The sequence below is a fragment of the Tyto alba genome, unplaced genomic scaffold, assembly GCF_018691265.1.
Source record: "Tyto alba isolate M040663 unplaced genomic scaffold, T.alba_DEE_v4.0 Super-Scaffold_30, whole genome shotgun sequence".
NCBI classification, from domain to species: domain Eukaryota; kingdom Metazoa; phylum Chordata; class Aves; order Strigiformes; family Tytonidae; genus Tyto; species Tyto alba.
The window spans coordinates 1,989,427-2,011,337 of NW_024881305.1; the positions used below are offsets into that span (position 1 = coordinate 1,989,427).

A 21,911-nucleotide genomic window follows, 5' to 3' on the forward strand; every position below is an offset into this window, starting at 1 on the left:
GGTACGATATCTGCTTTAAATGCTGCAAATTAAATGGGTTGCTGCTATCCTCTTCTGGCACAGGCTCCTTGGCATGCTCTCGTGGTTTGATCGATGCGCTTTGGCCTCGGCACAGCCCTGCATGGAGGCAGTCGCCATGCCAAGCGCTCCAAGGCCTGCTCCTGTAAGGCACCCGTTAAAAATCTCTGCAGAAGCTTTAAGACAATCGTTAGGTGTTCAAAGCCTTTAAGTAATACAAGGCTAATGCCCTGACAGTTTCAAAGCGAAAAGGAAAAGGCTATAAAACATAATCCTTGGGTGCTCAGGGGTTAATGTTCATCACTGAGGCATTTACAGTTTTATGGTTTCAAGTTTTAATTTTTCTGGCTTATGCAAATAATATTTTAAGGCTGAATGATATATGTAAGACTAATTGTTTCCCTGATTCTTTTGTACAAGGATGTTATTAGATTCATGTGGAAAATAAATGCAATTGCATGAAGCGCCTGCGATCTGTTGTGAGCATGTGGAAGTGAAATGGCAACGTGCAGCTCCTCGGTGTGTACTGCAGGGTGGTTCACGGGCTGGGCTGGCCAGAGCCACCCGAACACAGCTCGTATTGTTCGGCTCCATGTTGGGAAATCCTCCTCCGGGGCTGCTGCTGTTCCTGGGCATTGTCCAGGTGCCTCCTGGGGCAGAAAAGCTGTATCAGCTGCAGCCCAGGTAAGCCAGCAGGCAAAGCAGTACACTGCGTTTTGTTTAAAAGCCTGTTGAAGGGATCCTAGGGCTCGTGTTACTTGTGTTTTCAAAATGGCATTCCTTAAACAACCCTCCGGTTTTCTTTCATCCAGAGGCAGTGACAACTTCAAGTGGTTTGTCCTGCTACATTGGCTTCTCTTACCTCCGACGTTAAGCTTTAGTCAGCCCATACGCTCTATTTGATTTGTATATATTGTTTTTTCCAATGTGTATTATTATTGTAAAAGTGTAAGTGTCAACCTAAGCTGTTCCGGTTCCTGTTGACTTTTCTAACAATAGCTGTATTTTTGAGGCCCAGTCGTATTACACCACTCCTTTCTCTATTTTTCCCCTTTTCCTGATTCCCAGAGCAGCATGCTCTGCATTTGATTCTGTAGTTTGTTGAACACCTCTTGGCCTTGTGATAGCCAAGAGCTTTCCAGGGGTGCATTGAAATAAAAAATTCCTGACAAGGGAAGATGGAGCAAATGTTAGCAGGGATAGCAGCTCACCCTTGCTTAGAAATACATGTACAAGAAAGTGGGGATGTCAAGACTTGAATCCAGCTTGACAAAGTTGGAAACCAGGAGGGGAGAAGATATGATAGTTCAGCTTTCCAGAAATGCCACTGCACAGGTACAAGGGCTACAGGAGGGTGTGTGGGGTGGCCCAAGAGCCTTTCCAGGTGAAATACAAACAAGGAGGGCAGTGTTGTGGAAAACTACCTTAGGAGTGTGTTTGTGTATAAGGGGAAATATTCATGTTCACTTGCTAGGGTGGGATGTTGGATAAATGTTGACAAAAGGAAACATCTGTTTTATCAGGGAGATATCCAATGGTGTTTATGATGATTTGAATAGCTCCTGCTCCATGCCTGCAATGGCTCCCTTGGTATTTTAGGGGCTGGACTGCTGACAGCTTTGTTGTGCTGTTGCTGTGGCCCCTTTTTAGTCTGTCAGAGGGGAGGTTGTTCGGTTTTGTGTTTTGCAGGTGGTCGGTAGCCACAGCCAGGCAGTTTGGCGTTGCTTCGTAGCTGCACCTTAGCACGAAAGGGTCGTGTTGTTTTCCCAGGTCTGTAACTCAGCCCTGAACTTTCAAGCTCTTCAAGTGAAATGGGGTTACTCCTCAGCTGTTTAAGAGGGGATATTGGAAACACTGAGAAATTCCCGTGGATTTCAGAGTTCTGCAAGAGTTGCAGCATCATCCTGCCTCAGCAATGGTCTGGCAAAGTTTCTCCCAAACCCCTGCTGAGATTTTAAAGCCGATAGGGGCTGTTGCTGTAGTTACAAGCTCTGCATGCTCTCCTCTAGAGGCTAGAAATCAGAAACATGTCAGTCTGCTAATTTTTGTCTTCCTTGCTTGCACTTTAATGGGTATTCCAGGTGCATCTCTTCTGTGTCTCTAGTAAGAAATTTTTCAGCAGTGACCTGGTTTCTTTTCAGAAACTTTCAGATGCTGCAGGGCTTTTCCCCTTAATAGGGAGTGGGAAATTCCTCACCTGAAGTACAGTTTGATGCAGTTTTGATACAGCATTAGAAAAAAGTGCACTTTAGATTGTTAGTACCTTCTGAAGCAGTCAACTGTTGCTTGTGTCTCAAAGACAAAGGTAGTCTTTTGACCTACCTTCCTTGTTTCCCAAGCAGGGTGAATTCAGAAGTAATTGGTTTAAAAGCAAACATTTTATCCAGTGTAGTTACATAGACCTGTAATTCTCAGTCTAAACTGTGTTTTGGTAGCTTGCTTGTTGCTCGTTTCCCTGTAATCTCCAGCGTGTGGACATGCCAAGTCGCTTGGCTTTCCATCTCCTGCTGCAGGAAAGCCTCTGGCTTCCTTAGGGGAAGTGCTTGGGTGATAATTTCCCCCCTTTGTATGCATCACTCTCCCAGGGCCAGTACTAACATGGCTTGAAAGCTGCTCAGGTTCCTTCCCCCTCCTGAGGGAAGAGGGATCTGGCTGTGGGACTTCATACAGGGCTTTGCCATCTTTGAGCAGAAAGGAGTCGAGCGCTGTCTGATGGTGCCAAGCTCTCCCCTAAGTGCTTGGGGTGTTTTTTGGATGATCTGGGGGTTCGTGGGAGCTGCGGTGCCTCTGGGCTCAGGCTGGTTTCTGAAGGGAAGGGTTGCTAGCTGAAGGTTGTGTTGGAGAGCAAGGACTTCATGAAATTCTTGCAGAGCGTGTATCGATCAGGTGGGACAAACCACAAAAAGCAGCAAGTACTTTGCGACAGATTAGCTGCTCTTCGTGTCTAGGGGGTGCAAGCAGAGCTGTGGGATAAACAGCTTCCGTGCTGCTAATTTGGGAAAAGAGAAGTTAAGACTTCTGAAACAATTTTTCCATGGGTTTACGACATCCCCACTTAGGTCAGCCTTGGTTTCTTGTGACGAAATGTGATCCCTGCGTAGCTGTGCTAATTGGAGCGAAAAGGAAAGGTTTGCTTTTCCTTTTACAGTGAGAAACGTCCCAGTAACGCTCTGACTTTCATATTTTTTGAACTCAGTAAGACACAGTGTCATATTTGGTGATTTTTTAACTCTGTCTGGTCCCTGCCTGTGAGCCCAGAGGCTGGGTGCTTTACCTGCAGAGTCTGTAAGAATTTCAGTGTAACTCTATCCGTTTGCACTCATCATCTTAATTTCTAATGCAAAGAATCGGTTTTCTGCAGGATGGAGCAGTGTTTCAGTAGCATTTGAATTCCTACTCTTTTTTTTCCCCTACTGAAGGTACTTAACTGAAGGCTTGAGCCACACTGTAAGTGTAAACAACATGTATCACGGTAAATGAAGCTGCAAGATAGCAGGGAACAAAGGGTGCAGATTAAAAGCTGTTTACCGAGCAGGTCCAATATGGATGTCTTTATGCAAACCCTTTACAGCCACTCCAGTGAGTTGGAAAAAGGAGAATAGCAGCTGGTGTGGTGTCTACATCTGCAAATGTTTAGAGAAGTTTCAAGTGTCAGAACAGAAGTGAGACCTGGATATGTTGAAGCTAGGGCTGGAAAGTAAGAGTGAAGTGCAAATGATTGTGGACCTTGTCTGTGGTAGTGGGGGATAAGATAAGAGTAAAGGATGGGCACAAAGCAAGAGAGGCTCCTGAAAAACCTTATGCTGTGTGGGAGGATGTAATACAGGTATCTCAGAATAGACCAGGGCAGTGTTACTGCTTTTTTTTCTGAGCAATTGAGATGAGATGGTGCCTGACGTTGGCCATCTCATTGGCAAGCAGCTGCCATCCCAGCAGGAGCTCCCAGCAAATGATTATGGAGCTGGAGGGCAGACGTTTTTAAATGACTGTTTAATGAGGTACCTTGTCTGGATGGCTCTTGCAGGAGCAGAGAGCAAGCCTGGGAGAGGACCTGGAACATCAAGAAAAACTCCTTTAGGAATAACATCCCAGAGGTGGTGACTTAACTGCTTGGCGTTGCCCTTGTAGCTGTGACTGCCAATAGTGTCTGCTGTAGGAGCCAGTTCTGGGTTGTATGTCGGTAAGGAGAGAGGTTTAGAGGATGTGGGTCACTATTTCCTACCTCTGCTAGTCCCTTAAAAGTAACAGGGTGAGTAACCTCTGCGAGTGGGTTGCTGCTCTTTTAAACTCCACTGAAGTGTGTGGGGGCTGGTAATGAGAAGGGAAGGAGTTAACTGAATGTGGTTTGAATTAGTGCTGTATTACCAACTTGGCTATGTTGTCATGGCATAATTGTATCTGATACTGTTTTGTCAGTCAAATGACAGGTAGTACAAGTTCAGCATTGCCTGCTGCAGCAGCAGATTATTTTAAGATAATCTAAGGAGGAAATGACAGCAAATATGACAATGAGCAATAAAAGCCAAAGCGGTTCTGTTCAAAAATCTCTTCTAAACTCTTGCTCTTGGGACACTGGTGTTTCAGGACACCGAAGATTTCAAATCACATCACCTTAATACAGGGAATGTGAAGGATGACTGTGGAAAACAACAGTGAGGTTTTGTGTTCCTCACCAGGGTGGAAGTGCTGAGTCTATAGAGCGATAGCTTTTTCACATCTGACCACAAATGCTTCCATGCTGAGTGCCCCAGAAGCTGTAGCAAGAGCGCACACGTACTCCCAAGCCCTTCTTGATGCCATCTCTATTAAATCCGTGCCAGCTGGAGGAGAAGCGCAGACATCTTGGCAGCTGGGAGAGGAGGCGATAACAAAAGAAAAACTGCCTGCTAAAGAGAAGGATGTTTCCAGCAAGCTGCTGGTTTCAGACGGAGTCTCACCCTGCTGGCATAGTGTGCTTCAGGCCCTGGGATTTGCTTGGGTGGAAGGTGTTAAAGCCAACATCTGAGCAGATTTCAGGGGATTCTGCTTAAGATGTGCTTCATTTTGCATCCCTGTTAATGCTTCTTGAATGGCTTTGAAGGTGGCATCTAGTTTATATTGCCTGCTCTACTTGAGGCTAAACCAGCAATAGCTTTTCTTTAAGGCTTGAGGGAGGGGAAAAAAAAAAAAATTGAATTGCCTTTTGCTTAGGAATAATTTAAAAGTTTAAATTTTTTGGTTTGCAGACATGCAACTTGGCAGGCTGAAAGTATTTTGTCACGAGAGGCTCTAATCTGGTAACCCTTCAATTTAAACTATAAAGGCTAATTAATTTAAATTGCACTACATGCCCTATCTTGGAAAGAGTTTTCCTACTGTGCTGGGCAGCTGTTAGTGTTACAGTCCCTTGAGGGGGATGTCGAGACAGATGAACTCAAGGTGGTGTTTGAGCAATCAGCGTTTAAAGGTGTCAGTGCTCTTGCGTGGATATCCTGGCTGTGGCACCCCCAGGAGCTGCACAGGAGAGGCACTGGGTACTTGGTCATTGAACACCAACGTGTTTCTCATGTTGCCTCTCTATTCCCTTGTGCAAAATGGGTCCAAATAAGCAGAAATCCTTGTCTGGCCACCCGGTGATGGAGGCACAGCCCTGTGCCACCTGCAAATGAGGATTACGAATTAAGGCACCTTTTTTCTTGAGTTTCCTTCCATTTGCCTGAGAACCTGCCATGAAAGTGCTTGTCTGACTGTGAAAGCTCTTGCGATGTGAAGAGGCTGATTTGCATCTGCTCTATTCGGCCACCAAGAGCTGTAAAAATACGCGGTTGCTTGTTTGGTTTCAAGCTGTCGAAGTGCAACTAGGAAATGCACCTTCAGCTTGAAAATGACCTTGTCTGGTGTTGGGGAAACCTTGTTGTAATTTAATACAGTGATGGATCCTCGGGAATCCTCACCAACATCTGGGAACTGACCGGGATGAACTTGGGAGTGGAAGTACAAGTGCGTGGTTGTAAAGGCTGCGTTGTCCTCGTTCAGTCCTGATTGCTGACGACAGGTCTGGGCTCACGTTGGCACAATGTGTTTGCTGCTGGTGAATGAGCTGCTTGTATCTGGCTGTTGTGTAACTGTTCAGAAAGCAGCAGTTGTGTTTGCTCTTTCACAGCCACTGCTATAACCTGTGCTTTAACAGTCCTGCCAGTGCTTTTAATTGCCTTATCAGCCTAAAAGGATTTTCCTAGTGATAACTAGGATTTTCCTACTGATTCCTGAAGGAATGTGAAACAAGCAGACTAAAAGGTGTGCAAAGTTCCAAGCAAGGGAATAATTTGTAGCCGTCACAAACCCTACAAAGTGACCTCTTCAGGGGTTTGATTTCTTTGTTCCTTTGCTGGTGTGACATGAAGTAATGAGACTGAGAAGTGAATTCTGCTTTTTAGAAAGCACTGCCACTTTCACACCCTGTTCATGGTGCTGTTCCTCAGAGCTTCCTGAGGCTTCAAGGATACAAGAATGAAATGGAATGCAGTGTTGGCCTCTCTGGGTGTTGCAAGAGGCTTGGGAAGCGCTTTCCTGGAAGCCGTGCTTCCCAAAGGTAGCACTGGAAAGCTTGTCTGCTGCTTTTTTTTTTTTTGAGGAGTATGCCCCAGCCCAGTTTTCACAGCCTGACATCCCTGAAAGCTATTTTTTTTTTTTTTTTTTTTCCCCTGTCGGTCTGATAATCTAAAAATTATTTTTCTCTTCCAACAAAGCTCACCTTCCTTGTAGCAGTGCCCTTCTGGGATAGCATGCTGCTGCGTTGCGTGGACGTGCAGGCTGGGACATCTGGAGCCTCGATGCTAGAATTGAATGGGACCTTGGGTCTTTTAGTTCATCCAGGATCTCTTGAGTCATTTATCCAAATCCAGCCAGGCTCAACGTCATTCCTTTGCCCTCAGCAAACCCAGTTCTGCAGCTCAGTGTGAGCCTTTTAGGCTGAGGAGCCCTGAAGCCACCGGCTGGTCCAGCTCCTTTGCAGTGACCTCCTGGAGTTGCGGGCACAGGAGGCAGAGTAACCCAGGACCTGCACTTCTGCTGACACGCAGTAACGCCGTGCGTGCCTTTCACATGCTTCATGGCTGGGACACGGCTGCTGCTGACTGCACAGCTCAATAAACCGTGATAACGTGACGGTTTTGAATCCCGGAGGGAGGCGTCTGCGGCGCCGAGCTGTGCGGGTGTCAGCTGCTGCACGGGTGTGCAAAGGTGGTTCCTGCCTCGTGCCTGTGGGAGGGGGACGCGGTTTGTGAAGTGCTCTGTGGTTCGAGAGAAAAAGCTGTGAAAAACAGATTAACTAGCTGTTATTTTGCAGACAGGCAGGGGTAGCTCAGCCCCCCCCACCCCCCAGGTCTGCAGAGATTTGGCAAGCCAAGTTCCTCTGCCTTTCTCTGAAGGAAGGCTGTTTGCAATGCAGGCATGTCCAAGGGCCACAGCCTGCAGGTCTGATATTTCAACTGGAAATCATCCTGTGGCAAAGGCTCGTTTCCGAGCTAAACCCGTTGGTCTCTTGATCCTCAGTTTCCCAGAATAATAAACCCTGTATTGTGGGAAATGATAGAGAATAGAGCTTATTAATCAATTGAAATTTGCCTTGCGTGTTCTGTGGGTGGGTGTGTATGGGTGTGCCGTGCTGTAGATCCCGGCGTTGTCTGGTGGCTGTGGGAACCAGCTTTGGCAGCTGGAGGGTTAGAGCAGGAGCCCAGGTCCCTGATCTTCCTGCTGGTGGTTCAGACACCTTAGCTGCCACTTCAAGTCTAGACAGGTATCTTCTTTGAATTTTGCCAGAACTGTTTTAAGAGGTATCTAGCTCAGGAGTGATACCGGTGTGCTTTCCACTATGCACTAGTAATGGATCACAGGAGTGCACTTAGTCTTTCCACTATGGGGGGAAAAAAAAGTGTTAGTTTGAACGATTATGGCCAACGTTTGGCTGACTCTGTGCTAAGTGGACAAGGGAACTTGCAAGATCTGTTTTGGTGTTCCTGCTCTGACATAGTAACATGTTTCTGGGCTTTAATGTCTTAAGCTGCTTCACCTGGCTCTGCAAGAACAATTTCTACTTCCCTGCTGCTGTATATCATACAAGATTGCTTCGAAATCAGATGTTCCTAGTAAAAATGCTCTGGGATCTGTGATTACATCCACCTGGTTATTTAAGGCTGATGCTTTTATCTTGCACAGCTCAGTAATTGTGGGTAGCAGCTGATGGCATTGATGCACATAGCTGTAGGGCTGCCTTGGACTGTAGTTACTGAGCTGGAGGAGAGGGATGGAAGATAGCCTACTAGATAAATCCTTGTCCCAGTTTTTCAGACCTAGCCTCAGTGATCTAGAAGTGTACTCTGGAAATTCAGAAATTCTAGGGGGTTTTTTAGCAGCTGAATGCATAATGGCTGTCAGCATCTGTAAATAAAACCCGGGAAGGATGTACCTGTGGCTGTGCTCTTCAGCAACCCCTTCCAAAGGGCTGGGACAGCTGCTCTGGAGCTCTGTTACCAGCAGCAAGGCACGAGAAGTATCTTACTCCAGACCCTGTCAGCTTGTGCGTGGGAACTGGGCTTTTCCTTTTAATTTCATGTGGTTGCTAATGGGAATATTTTTGTGCTTTTCAGGTGCTGGAGAGTCTGGGAAAAGCACCATTGTGAAGCAGATGAAGTAAGTGAGAGTTCAGGCATATAAACTGCATTTTTGTATGAGATAAAGTAAGAAATCTGTGGTGCCCTTCTGGTTTGGCTTGAGAATGACGGCTTGGTTTTCTTCCAGGATTATTCATGAGGATGGCTACTCAGAGGAAGAATGCAAACAGTATAAAGTGGTTGTCTACAGCAATACTATCCAGTCCATCATTGCAATCATAAGAGCCATGGGAAGGCTAAAGATAGACTTTGGGGAAGTTGCCAGAGCAGTAAGTATTTCACTTATTTCCCTTAGTCTGAGTCTGTGATGTGAACTGTGTTAATGAATCCTGGAAATTGTTTGTGACACTCACAGTCGAAATAAGTTTGTTACAAGATACAGTAGTGAAAGACTTTTCATAATCTGTAACGTATTACCAGTACAAAGTGTCAAATATTTTACTGAGGTTACAGATAAGAACCTTCAATAGTTTGAATGCTTAAAAAAAAAAAAAAAAAATCCTCAAACCATTGCCTAAACTATTTGAATTTTTAACAAAACTCTCAGCTTTGGTTTAAATTGCTTGACATCAGTCTTCAGTAGTGTTTCACAGCATTATGCCAGTTAATCTTTAAGCTGAGCCAAATAAATTTTATTTGCTTTCACTATTCATGCTTGTCCTCTTTGGTTTTTGAGGGTTTGAGGCCCATCTAGTTCTGTGGATTCTTTGGGCTGTTACTAGCATTCACCTCCAACACGTCAAGATGGTAGAAATTGAAATCGTGAAGTCTTGATCCCTGTGGTAGTGGGGAAAGCACAGACAGAATGGGAAGTCAGGGACTCCTGAAAAGGGGTAGGAGAAAGGAATTGTGTGTATCAGCATAGGGCAGTGGCTGTACAGACTGTGACTCTTGCTATCTGGCACTAATTCCTCATGCTTACAGTTAATGTATGGTAAAGTGAAGTAATCTATCTTGTTTCTTTGTGATGCAACCACAGATAGTTTGAAGGTAAGATATAATGCATCCTGGCTGAAGGGCACATCTTCACTTGCATGCTAACCTAGGCTGTTCTTCAGTTGCTGCTCCAAATCCTCCCTGGAGTTCCCTTCCACTTTCTTCTATGCTTGATCTCAGCCTAACTAAGGTAGCTGGAAGGAGGAAGATGTTAAAATCTGAGATCCTTTCTCAGTTGACTTGCCCAGGCTCAGCTGGCTTCTCAAAAGCAGAACAAGAGACATGTGCCAAGAATTTTCTCATGTCCCAATCCACCCTAAAAGGCAAACAACTTTTCATGCTTTCCTAGGAAAGACCATGGGTAACCAAATCGACTGTCTCGCAGCAAACCACAGTGGTGACCTGTCAATATAGCACCACACCCATAAGTGCTGTACCTGCAAAGATTCAGAACTGAGGTCCACCTCTCGTGGCAGTTCAGACCTTGATTAAGTTAATTTAGATGCCCGTTGCTTGTGCTAGAGAGGTACTCTTTGGAGTAGCATGCTGACTTGAGTATTGCCCAAGTTTAGGTACGTGCTGGGCAGTACTATGTAGGACTCCAGTGAGAGCACCCCACGTTAGGAGGAGACAGTCTGAAGTTGAGAACTTGCTGGAGTAGCGAAAGGTCTCTTACACCTCCTGAAGGATGCTGGCACATCTGATCACTGTAGAAATAAACATCAGTGTGGGATCTCAGTCAGCCTGTTTTTTCACTTTCAAAATGTGCTTGTTACCTTGTAGAAGTGAGGTCTAGCTCTAAGGCTTCTGAGAAGAATTTTTCATGCTCTAAGGCAAACACTCAAATCCTGATCAGTCCATCTCATCTCCTGATGAAACACTTTGTGAAGAAATCAGTCCCCCTTACTTCTGACAGCTATAGCAGCAGATGGCAAGTCCTCAAAGCTTTAAACCTGTAATCATCCAAAGCTTGGTTTTCGTACTGAATTTTTGCCTTGTCACCATGCTGTACAACACTATAATAAAGGTTTTCCAGTTTAGAAACTATTATTTATTGTTTAGTTCATTAGTCTATAGTAGCACACTGTCATTCTGCCCTTTTCTCTGAAGCATTATGCCACGTTACTGATACTTCATGTTTCTGGTGTGAACGCTGCCTCTTACTTTGGAGCGGTGATCCCTGCGGCAGCAGTGCGACAGAAGTGTTGTGTGCCACCTGTGATCAGGGCATCTTGCCCCACAGGCTGGAGCTGCTTGCCCAGCATTTGCCTTTCTGACTGCAGGAGAAAAATAACTTGATGATGTGGGGGAGAAGACTGGTTAGACAGCAGGAGAGAGGGGGCCATGATTCCTTGGAGAAGTTGCCACAGCCCCTAGGATTGCTACTAATGTTAAACCCCACTGTCGTTTGTAAAGGTATAAATGAGTGTACATCCTAACTTGGTTTGATTTCCCCTCTTCCTGCAGGACGATGCCCGTCAGTTGTTTGTATTAGCTGGAAGCGCAGAGGAAGGTGTGATGACTGCCGAGCTAGCTGGCGTGATTAAGCGGTTATGGAGAGATGCTGGAGTTCAGGCCTGCTTCAGCAGATCGAGAGAGTATCAGCTTAACGACTCTGCGTCATAGTAAGAAACCATTATCAGCATCTGGGCTCTTGCCAGCTGACCAAACGGTGTTTGAAAAGGGCCGGTGTGACTGAAAGCAGGGTGGTACGTGGGTGGTGAGGGTCCCCTTCCGAGGGGGCAGACAGAAACCTGAGTCTAACTGGTTTACGCAGGGCTGGGCTCACAGGATGACTTGGTGCTTCAGCTCATCAAAGTCGGTTTTGCTGTTTGTCTTCCCTTTATGTAGTAGAGGGAAAAAAACCCACTTCCTTATTTTGTGCCGAAGTGAATTTGCCAATCTGTTCTTAGCAGAAGAATAACTTAGCAGCTTGCATTAATATGGCTTGTTACAGCAGGTGATCAGCTATGTCACCTTCATTGTCCCTACAGAAAGGAGTAACACCCGAAACCGAGCTCCTGATTAAACTACCACCTTTGTGATGAGCAACAATTTCCAATAGTGGGATGTCCTGATATTGGCAGATCAATGTTCACGTAGTTGTTCTTAACAGCTTTCAAACACTTCAGTTCCTTTGCCTGACACCATGCGGGCAGTGCTGCAGGCTAGCTATAAACCTGCTTATTGTTCTGCTTCTAAAATGCACACAATTGCTTAACAATTGGAAAGTTATGACTAGATAAATAGGCTGCTGCTGGCTGGTTAATGAGAATTTTGACTAAATGCCTCATGTATTTCCAAGAGGCAGGTTAGTGCAGGGAGGGGAAACTATTTCTTTTAATGAGCAAAACAGTTGTTGCTTTTTGGTTTTTTTTTTAAAAGTCATGTGATTGTTCTTTCTAGAACAAATATTTGAAACTCTGAAAGGATGATTTTGGGGTTAAGTGTGCCTCCTGATGTCCAGCTGAAAACTTGCCTCAATTTAGCTAAGTTTGAAGCCTTTGAAAAATTAGCATGGAAGTGCTTTATAAAGAAATGTGTCACAGCTCGGTTGCCTGCAGGCTCTTTCTGTGTGGAGCATATTTTAGCTTGAAAATAAGGAAGAATTTTTCTAAATTTATAACACCTTGGCAGGCTATCATGAGTTTAGATCAAGGTAAGTGAGTTGATAAGAGGAGGCTTTCTTGGATTTGTGTGTGCCTTTACAGCATGCAAGGAGGAAACTTCAGATTCAAAGGGAGAAAAAAGGATAGGTGAGGAGGGAGGATGAGTGAGGGAATAATTTAATGAAAATATGTGGAGAAGGGAAGGAAAGCTTAAGGAGTTCTAAGGCAGAATGCATAAGTGGTTGAGTGGAGCTTAAGTAGGAAGCGAAAGATGGGGAACCTTGGCTTTGTGGTCTTGATGGTCACCTTTGAAAGAGAGGAACGAAGGCAGGCTGGTGAAAACAGGGTAGAAGGGCATCAGAAGCAGAGCAAACTGGGGGGGAGAGGGTGTCAGCCTGTTTTTGTAAGTGCCCACTTGACTGCTTTCCAGAGACTGGATTTTGGAGGGTTATTCTTGAACATCTGCAGCCTGCTCGTGTCCAGTTACTGGTACGTGTAGGCGCAGCTATTGTGACAAATTGCTGTTGTGGACTGGTGTCAAATCTGCGTGGGAGGGAGATTGCAGCCTGATGATGACCCATGTATCTTTTTCTTTTAAAAAAAGAAGTGCATCTGAGAATTTTACGTCCTGTCCTAAGACCACAGGAAGTTGCACGAAAGCAGCATTATTCTGAATTGGTAGCCCAGCAACTCAGCAATTAGGAAGTGCTGCAAGTGGGTTCCTTTAACTAAGAGCACGATCATGCAGCTAAAAACTTGTTTTCTCCTGCGGGACCCCCATCTCACAATGTACAGGATGAGCTGGCCAGATGAGCATTCAGTCAGTACTTTTTCTTCTCTGCTCAATGTGTGGCTCCTGACCCAACTTATCTTCTGGTGTTACCCAATTAGTGCCCTTGTCCATGCTTAAAGGATGGATGTCTTGCAGTTGCTTTTTGTGGTGGTAGTTGTGTAGGTACTAGCTTTTGTGTGCAGTTCTCTTGGGGGGAATTTTACTTCCCTGCTCCTTTCAATATCTCCTACAAACAGGACTGAAACGTCAGGGTTAGCAGCCTTTAAATGTGCCCCACTTGAGATGACTGGTTTTCCAGCTGCAATTCAGCATTGTGCTGTGTTTCAAGCCTGGTTCTGCCTGACTAGGTGCTGACCCTTGCTTCACATCAGACCTCAGGGCCTCTGCTGAGACACCCGGAACGAGGGGGACGCGGGGAGGAAAGAACAACATGTGAGGGGATTGCTCGTGAAAATTAGGTGGCATCAAGAACAAGAGCGCCGTGGCAGAGCGCCAGGGTTTTCAGGGCAGCATCGAGTTGTTCTGAATTCTTCCTGCCGTTTCCTGCCCCGCTGAGCACTTCCCTTGCAGGGATCCTGCTGTGTGGGAGGAGAGGAGGCAGCGCTAATAACGGGGTGTCGTAATCCACATGCAACAGGCGGGGGTAAGCTCCCAAAGATAACAACCACTGGTGACACCAATCTGAATGATCTGTCCCGGAATCAGTGTTTTGCATGTTTTCTTCTTACTTGTTTTGAAGAACAATTGAGTAACTCTTGGTCTAAACTGCGGATGTTCGAGCACTAGTGTAAACACTCAGCGTCTTCCCCAGGCACCATGTGATAATGTCCCTCTAGCAGCCACCCTGCTCTCTTGGTGTGGTATTTCAAACATCTATATTTCTACTTGCCTTATTGCAACTTCCCCTTTTTCTTCACCTGTGACGCGAGCGCGTGGCTCTGTGGCTCACCGCTCCCATCTTGAGTCAATGCCGTGGAGAAGCGCTTCGGACCTTTGTGCACAGACCTCAGGGTGAGAGCTGCAAAGAACAAAAACCTGTTTGCTGGTGTGGCAGTGCGGATGCTAAGGCATATTGCTGTCTTGCACATCTCTTCAGTTACCTCCATCTGATACTTGGAAACGTCGGCAAGCAGATAATGCTTTAAAATGTTGTAGCTGCTGGTTTCACTACTTTTTTCCAAAGTTCAGAGACACTAGTCTGCAGATACTGTAGGTAATTATCTGCAGTCTCACAGGCAATTAGCATAGCTTCTGATCAACCATTCTCTATTCTGGCATATCTTGTCTTGGTCCCAAGTGGCAGTTTTGGCCTGAATTCCCTGACATGATGCTGGATAAAACCTAGATTACTTCTATATGTTTTTTTTCTTCCTTTTGCTTTCAAGCACTAGTTTGCAGGGCATTGTCCTCCCGATGCTTTCTTGTGATTCCCCTCGAGTAGCACTGCCTTGGGATCACAGCTCATTTTTGAAGCGAGCTTTTTCATCTGTAGGTCTGTGCTGCAGACTGTAGGTCTGTCATAGCCGACACAAATGAGCATTCAAATTGATAAAGGGAATACACAACATTCCTTTTTCCTGGGGATCCTGCTCTGTTACCTTCTTTTCTGATTTGCTTAATCTGCCAAAATCCAGCTAAACATGAGGGGAGGGAGGAGGCAGACTTCTGCAAAAGAAATGCATTTCTTAAATGTAGGTTTCACCGGGTCTTCACCTGTTTTCTTCCTGCAGAAAGACCTGGCTAGAGATGATTAATTCAGTATGAGCTGTCAGCCTATGCAGGAAGAATACTGTTTGCATTTTCAGACTGGCACAGGTGCTTGTGATAATGTTTCTGGAAAGCTTGGTGTTTGGTGGCTGCAAATACTGACCCACCTGGGTACCAAACCTGCATCTTTCTGCCCTCTTGTCCCCTCTCCCTGGCAAAGGCTGGCTTTTGTTTGCTGCTCTGCCTTCGGGCATGATGGTGACAGCCCCTCCTTCCCATAGCACAGGCTGCCGATAGCCGTTCATAATAAATGCTTTGTATGAATCTTTCAGAGCTTTCAGAGGCATTTTTGGCCTTGAAAGCATTCTTTCCAGTGCTAAAAGGAAACATGGCTGAATTGTTAGGAAAATACCATTCCAGGGTTTGTGTGAGCATGTGGAGGAGGGGAACTCTGTTATCTTCACCAACTGAAAGCTGTCTGCTTCAGAGCATCCGTCTCCTGCAGTCAGTGTTTCTTAGAGCAGTCTGAGCACGAGATGGGCCGACACTCAATCTAGCAGGTTTTCTGCTCAGACTGGAATTACAGATCCTTGCACACACAGGTATTGAACCAGTGCCAGCCTGGCACAGGACGTCCTGGGAAGGCTTGGAGGGTCACTAAGACAAACACGAGTTACACTGTAGGCTTTTGGTCAGTTTTGGTTTTTTTTGTACGTGAGCCCTCAGTTTAAGGGTGAGAAAAAGAAAGGAAACAAAACTGTCTTTTTGCAAGGTGGTGGCGAAGCGTGGGAAATAGTTGGCTCTGTAAACACAAGAATACAAGGTGGGGACCAAGTGTTGCAAGCTCAGTGTATGAAGGAAGCCTGGTGGCAAAGGAGATTGTGAAAAGGGATCCAAGCTGCGTGGGATGTAGAAAGAGTCAGTCAGGTATGTTTTCAGTTCCTGAAACAATATTTGTGAGGAACATCTTTAAACTTTCAGACAGACTGTGGCAAACTGTGGGTTATGAGTTGCTTAAAACCATGAGTCTCAGACTGTGCTTTTCCAGTTGTTTAGTTTTGTTTGGGTGTTTTGGTTTTTTGGGGGGTTTGTTTTTTTGTTTTTTTTTTTTTTTTTTTTCTTCGAGTTCCACACAATCTGTGTGTGGTAGAGGGGAAACAAGTGGCAGTCTGCACAGAGGCTGGGCTCTGAGCCTGGTTTCGTTGAGTGGGCCTCTGCCCACAAAGTTAACTGCCTCAGGCGAGGCGAGGGGTGGCTGGAGGAGGCTGTGTGCATGTGTGCTTCAGCGGCTCTTCTGCTGCCAAGAAATCCCCTGTGTGGGATCTTCCAGCTGCTTAGGCATTTCCATGGGATTTGTCCTTTCAGTCTCCCTGGAATTAGTCAGGCAAAGCTTATTTTTTAAGGCAGCTTGCAGATAGTGCTGCTTAATCTGATACACCTTGTTCCCCTGATTGATGTGCAAGTGTTCAAGTGGCACTTTGCAATTCATTTGGTGGGAGTTGCCTGGCTCTCTTCACTCCTCGCTGGCTGCCTAAAAAGCCTGAAGTAGGAATCAGACCACTTTCACTGCCCAAACTTCTGATGCTGAAAACTGGCAATTAGGAGCAGATGCTTTACAGCTTCAGCTTGCACGTTTAGCACTTCAGTGATGCAGGGCAGCTGTGTGACCTGTATTAAAGCCAAGCTGTTAGGATCTGCTGGGTCAGCCCTTAGGTAGCACTCCCATCAGCTTTTGAACCACCATATCCCAGCTAAACTCGTAGTAGTAGGAAAGAATGGAGTGGGTAGAAATCTGGGCATGTTATTTCCTCAGCAGGAATATTTCATAACAGAATCTCAGTGAAAGTAAGTACCTTCCAAATTCTGTTTTACTAAGCTGAAACTAAAGCAAATCCCGAGTATAAGTTTTGGGTGCTGCGTTTCTGGTCAAAGAGCAGTTCACAAACCCGTCATCCCACTGAACATGAGAGAGGAATGAGAGGAGTTGGCCCTTTTCTGGGCTAAAACCGCTTGCAGATACCAGCTCTTTGAGAAAAGCCCCGCAGCGCTGGGCAAGCACGGGCAGGCGGCTGGCAGGTAGACTGGATTGTTCTGGGGCTTGGAAAATAGGTCAGTGCTCTGCAAACGCGCTGGCAGTCACGGCCAGAGGAGGTGCTGGAGCTGACGGAGGAGGGAGATGTTGCTCAGTATGTTGCCCTGCTCGATGGTGAAGGCGAGTGGAAATTTGGGGTTCCTGGCACAGCTTTCAGGCATGGACCGTGCAGGAAGGAGCAATCCCTGGCTGACAAGGGATCTGTGATGATAATGTTTGGCTGGGAGGGCAGGGGTGGTTATACCAGCACAGAGCCATTGTGCCACTAAAATCTCACTGTTACATGGTACCGTATTGATTAAAAACCGCTCCTGATAAAGCTGTGGCTGGTCCCTTCCCAAGGGAGCTGGAGCAATCCTCATCTCCTTTGCGGAAGCGGGAGGTTGTCACCTTCCCCTTAACAGGAAAAATGAGCTCAGAGGTGTTGCTGGCTGGAGTGGGATTTCTGACACTGCTGGAAATGATGTATATACCTCCTACTTATGTGCCCATGAGCCGAACTTCAAAGGGAATCCGCTGTAGCTGGAATTAGTTGGGGTCTCCATGGGTGTGTTGCCTTGGTGCTACAGAGAAATGGCTTTCTCCAGCAGCTGTGCTGTCGGGGAGCCGGAGAGCATTGGGTTAGTTTGCTGTTGCCGAAAGAGGTGAATGAATCTGCCTGTGTTGGGGGTAGTTCTTGATGCTTAATTCTTTCCTCCTGGTTCGTTTGATGTATTCTTGCCCTTTAAAAGCGAGCCACTGGATTTATTGCCTTGTGCTTTGATGCGGAAGACCTTGACTGCTTTGAATTGCCCCAAGAGATACCAGCTTTGGCATGGCTTCTGCATCAGCAGTACTTATGCTAGCCTCTTATCAGGCTTCACTCCCCAGCTAGCTGAACTCTACCCAGCACATGGTGCAAGGTCATATGGGGAGGGGTTAAGTTAAAAAAAAAAAAAAAAAACAGCAACCAAACAAAAAAACAAACCACAAAATCAACCCTAGGATAGACCCAAGGGATGTTTTTGCTGCATGTTTGAGGTTTGTACTGTGTGAAGATGCTGAATAAATTCTGTGATGACTTTCTTCTGCAGTTTATAAAAGATTCATGGTGAGCAAGCAGACTAAAAAAGGTGCATCTTGTTGTCTCTTCTGGTTTAGTTACCTAAATGACTTGGATAGAATATCCCAGCCGACCTATATTCCGACTCAGCAGGATGTTCTGCGGACCAGAGTTAAAACTACAGGCATTGTGGAAACTCACTTCACCTTCAAGGACCTGTACTTCAAGTAAGTGATGAAGGGCAGCACTTGTCCCTGCGGACTGCGGTGATTTCTTCAGCACGTGGTGGGGGTGGCAGGTCCCACACCTGCGCTGCAAAATGTCTTGCCCTGTTTTAACTGTCCTCCTTACCTCCGTTACACTCCCTCTCTACTGGCATCGCTCACTGGAGATACCGGTTTGACCTTTATTTGCCTTCTTCTGTTCTTTTCAGCTGCTTTTATGTTGGAATCGCAGACACAGGTACTGACTGCTTGTTTACAGGATCCAAAAAAAAAAAAAAAAAAAATACTAAAAGGACACTGACTTCTGGATTTTGAGTTTGAATTTAACCCCTTCCTTTAAAATGGGAGATAAGAGCTCTCCCCGCAGTCACAGTCGTGGCTCTGGGCTGCATGGTGTTCTCCACGAAGCTGTAGATGACTGTGCTGACTGACACTTGCTGCAGAGCAGGAACGGGGCATGCCGAAAGGGTGCTGGGGACTGGCTGCCTTTGTGTGACACCGCAGAGGATGGCACTTGCCTCTCCCCTCTGCCTTCTAAATTCAGTCCCTGCAGGGCTCAGGTATCAAGCCTGGTCTTGGCAGTGTCCCTTTACGTATCACTAATCGAGCTCCCTCTAACTCCCGTAGCGGCTGCTAGCCTGCAGTTTAGCTCTCCTCCCCGCTCTCCATCTGCTCGTTAGAAAAATCCTCGCTTTGGATCCTGAGCGTGCTCCTGACAAACAGCCCGGAGCCCCGCGGGGTGGGCATTTGTGTCCTGTAATGTGGATGTAGGAAAATGCAGCGCCTGTATCTCGGGCGAGTTCCCTTCGTCTGTGGCAATGTTTTCAAGTCTTTGTTGCTCAGAGCCTTTAAATAAGCATTTGTTTGCTTATTTTTAGCTTGTGTTTGAAGTTTGAAAGAGCTATAGCAAAAAAAATCCAAGTGTTGCTTATAAAATCTGATGTGTTTGCACGCTTTTTTTGGGAGAACGTAGCACTTTGGTTTCTGAACTGCCTTAACTTACAAACCGTTTTAACAAAAATGCCTAAACACTTTGCATCACCGGGCTGTTTACGTGACTTCTGGTTCGTCCAGGGAAAAAAAAACTTGTCTTCCGTTGTCCTGTATTAGGACTAGCATTTTCAGCTGCAGTCTGTGGTGCTCTTTTAAAAACCATCACGTCAGACTAACAGAAGAGTGAGCTGGAGGTAGCAGGCATGTTCGGTTTAATGAGTATAACCCCTCTTTTAAAGTGGAATGGCTGAGCCCTCGGAGGCGTGCCTCCCTGATGCAAAGAGGGGAATTGCTCTTTCCCAGGCCTGCCTGGAGTCATTGATCATGTGCAGAGCCCGAGACACGAGGTGTCTCGTCTTGGAGGGATTTGCTCCACAAAGGAAAGCATTAATACATCTTAAACCCCGGAGCTGCCATCTTTCCCGCGATGGAAGCCTTGATGCTAAATCTCAGACATTAATAACGGGCTGAGGTAGCCTTAGTATAACTGTGACTCGAATTTGGATTAGCTTGGCGAAGCTGAGTTGTCGGGGATGCTCTTCCTTTCCAGATGTCTCTGCGCTAACAGCAGAGAGTAATGGCAAATGACACAAGCTAAGTAAATAGCCTGTGTCCTCACAGAGATTTTCATCTTTCCTCCTGTGGTCCACAGGGACGGTTTACGTTTAAACAGAAGATTGGAGTTAGCTGAGCCGCACTTCTGGCTGCCTTGTTTGGCATCGTTAAATTGCATTGCTTTTGGCCCACCCTGGGCAGTTTCTCTCTTGTCTGCCTGTTTGCTCTGATAACAAATCAATGTTTACGATTTTCATAGCTCTTGGATATTGACTTGTATCTGCGTGATTTAATTAAGTCATAGTCCATCAGAACATCCTGGGCAATCCTGCTTCTTCATTGAAATATTTGAGTGAGCAGGGTATTGTAACCGTCCAAGACACTTGCATTTTTTTTATATAGACAGAAATTCTGTAAGCAGCTCTGCAGCCTTTAAACTTCAGTAGCTCGCAGATTTTTTTTTTTTTTGATACATGAAACTGTTTCTTAACCCCATTAATTTTTTTCTGGGTCCCAGAAGTAGCATGCAGGTAGTATGTTCCAGATAATCCTTTGTCAGACGCAGCGTAAATTAACTGGAAGAGCCGACTATGAGTAGGTGTTTGGAGTCCAGTCAAGCAAATGGATTGTTGCTAAGGAAATAGGAGGCAGAGAACAAAATAAGCATGCCCTGGTGAATCAGCAGTCTTCTGGGTAGCGATGTAGGTAACATCTAGTTCTTCCTGCTGAAATCGCTCTAAAGAAAAGAATTCTGGTTTTAAAATCCACCCTCCTGAGAAAGGGAGGGCTCGGAGCTGTTGGCCTTGCTGATGGAAGGCTGTGTACCTGCTCTCCCCTAAACCCTGCCTTTTTGGAAGCCCTTAGCTGAGCCTCCTCCATCCCCTGAGAACGGCGTGGGGGCTGGGGAGGGAGGTCGCCGTGGCTTCTGAGATGGTTCTTCTGCCCCTCCCAGGATGTTCGATGTTGGTGGCCAACGGTCAGAGCGGAAGAAGTGGATCCACTGCTTTGAAGGTGTGACAGCAATTATCTTCTGCGTGGCCCTCAGCGACTACGACCTCGTCTTGGCCGAGGACGAGGAAATGGTATGTTATGGAGGAGTTACCAGTGCCTGGCTGCGTGGCACGGGAGAAGGGAGGTGGAATCATGGCGTGGGCACGCTCGCTCCCCTTGTTACAGTTGTCCAAGGGCTGTGAAGATGAGCGCTTCCTTGCAGCAGCCTGCACTATCTTGCCCCAGAAACTGTTCAGCATAATGCGTAAATGAGATTTTTTTTCTTCAGGCCCTCGTTACAGGGAGGTCCCTGCAGCCTGTTCCCCGAGGTGTGAGTACCTCTGGGGGGGAACACGCGCGTCCTGGGGGGTCTCTGGGATGAGGAGGTGACCTGACCCCTGCTCAGGGTTGTGCCCGTCCTCTTCCTGGTGAGGTGGCAGCGCGGATATGTCAGCGGCACTCGACTCTTTAGTCTGGCCTTTGCAGTAAAGCCTGTCTGTCCCCCCACCCCATCCTCCTCTAATAACTGGAATGATGCATCACCCTTCTCATTTTATTTTCCAGAACCGGATGCACGAGAGTATGAAACTGTTTGACAGCATTTGTAACAACAAATGGTTTACAGACACATCTATCATTCTCTTCTTGAACAAGAAAGACCTGTTTGAGGAAAAGATTAAGAAAAGTCCACTAACGATCTGCTATCCAGAGTACACAGGTAAGGCTGGGCTCATGAAGCTGCGTTTTACTTGTCAGGGCCAGGGATGAGTCAGTCAAAGCCTACACAATCCAAGATAACTTAAAAGCTTATGTTTTTCCCTTAACTCTGTCTCTTGGGCAGCATTGTTGGGCGGTCAGGTTAGCTGATGGCTCATTTTCTCAGAAGAGATGCAGTCGTACAGACGTGTGGTTTGGAACTGCCTTTGTCCCCGTGTGTTTTATGGCCCGGAGCACGAAGAGCGAAGTACTTGTGCTCCAGCAGATCAGAGTCACTCTGCGTTTTCCACGTGTTTATTAGGACAATACTTTCGTTTCACTTCAATTTCAGAGGCTGTGAAACTGGTCTGTGCCCTGGGTATGGCACTTGTCTGCCCTGGTGTTTCAGCAAGTCTGTTTCACAGCCCTTCCCTGCCAGGGCCCCGCATGGACGTGATGCTTCACCTAGTCACTGCTCGAGGCTTTTTGATTTGTGGTGTTTTTGTTTTTTTTTTTAAGTGGTCCTTCCTTCAAACTTGCTTATTCCTGTGACTTGTCGCTCTTCTGTACGTGTTCCTAGCGTGAAGCATTACTGTAGCCAGCGT

General features: G+C 46.3%; 1 protein-coding gene across 1 annotated transcript in view; it reads left to right on the forward strand.

The window, feature by feature from the left end:
* GNAI3 (G protein subunit alpha i3) overlaps positions 1 to 21,911 on the forward strand; it is a 32,089-nt gene that overhangs the window by 8,469 nt on the left and 1,709 nt on the right. The window contains exons 2-7 of the mRNA XM_042800215.1: positions 8,646 to 8,688; positions 8,797 to 8,938; positions 11,073 to 11,230; positions 17,947 to 18,075; positions 20,573 to 20,702; positions 21,175 to 21,328. Of these exons, the coding sequence (XP_042656149.1) occupies positions 8,646 to 8,688; positions 8,797 to 8,938; positions 11,073 to 11,230; positions 17,947 to 18,075; positions 20,573 to 20,702; positions 21,175 to 21,328 (756 nt within the window). The remainder of the gene's footprint in view (positions 1 to 8,645; positions 8,689 to 8,796; positions 8,939 to 11,072; positions 11,231 to 17,946; positions 18,076 to 20,572; positions 20,703 to 21,174; positions 21,329 to 21,911) is intronic.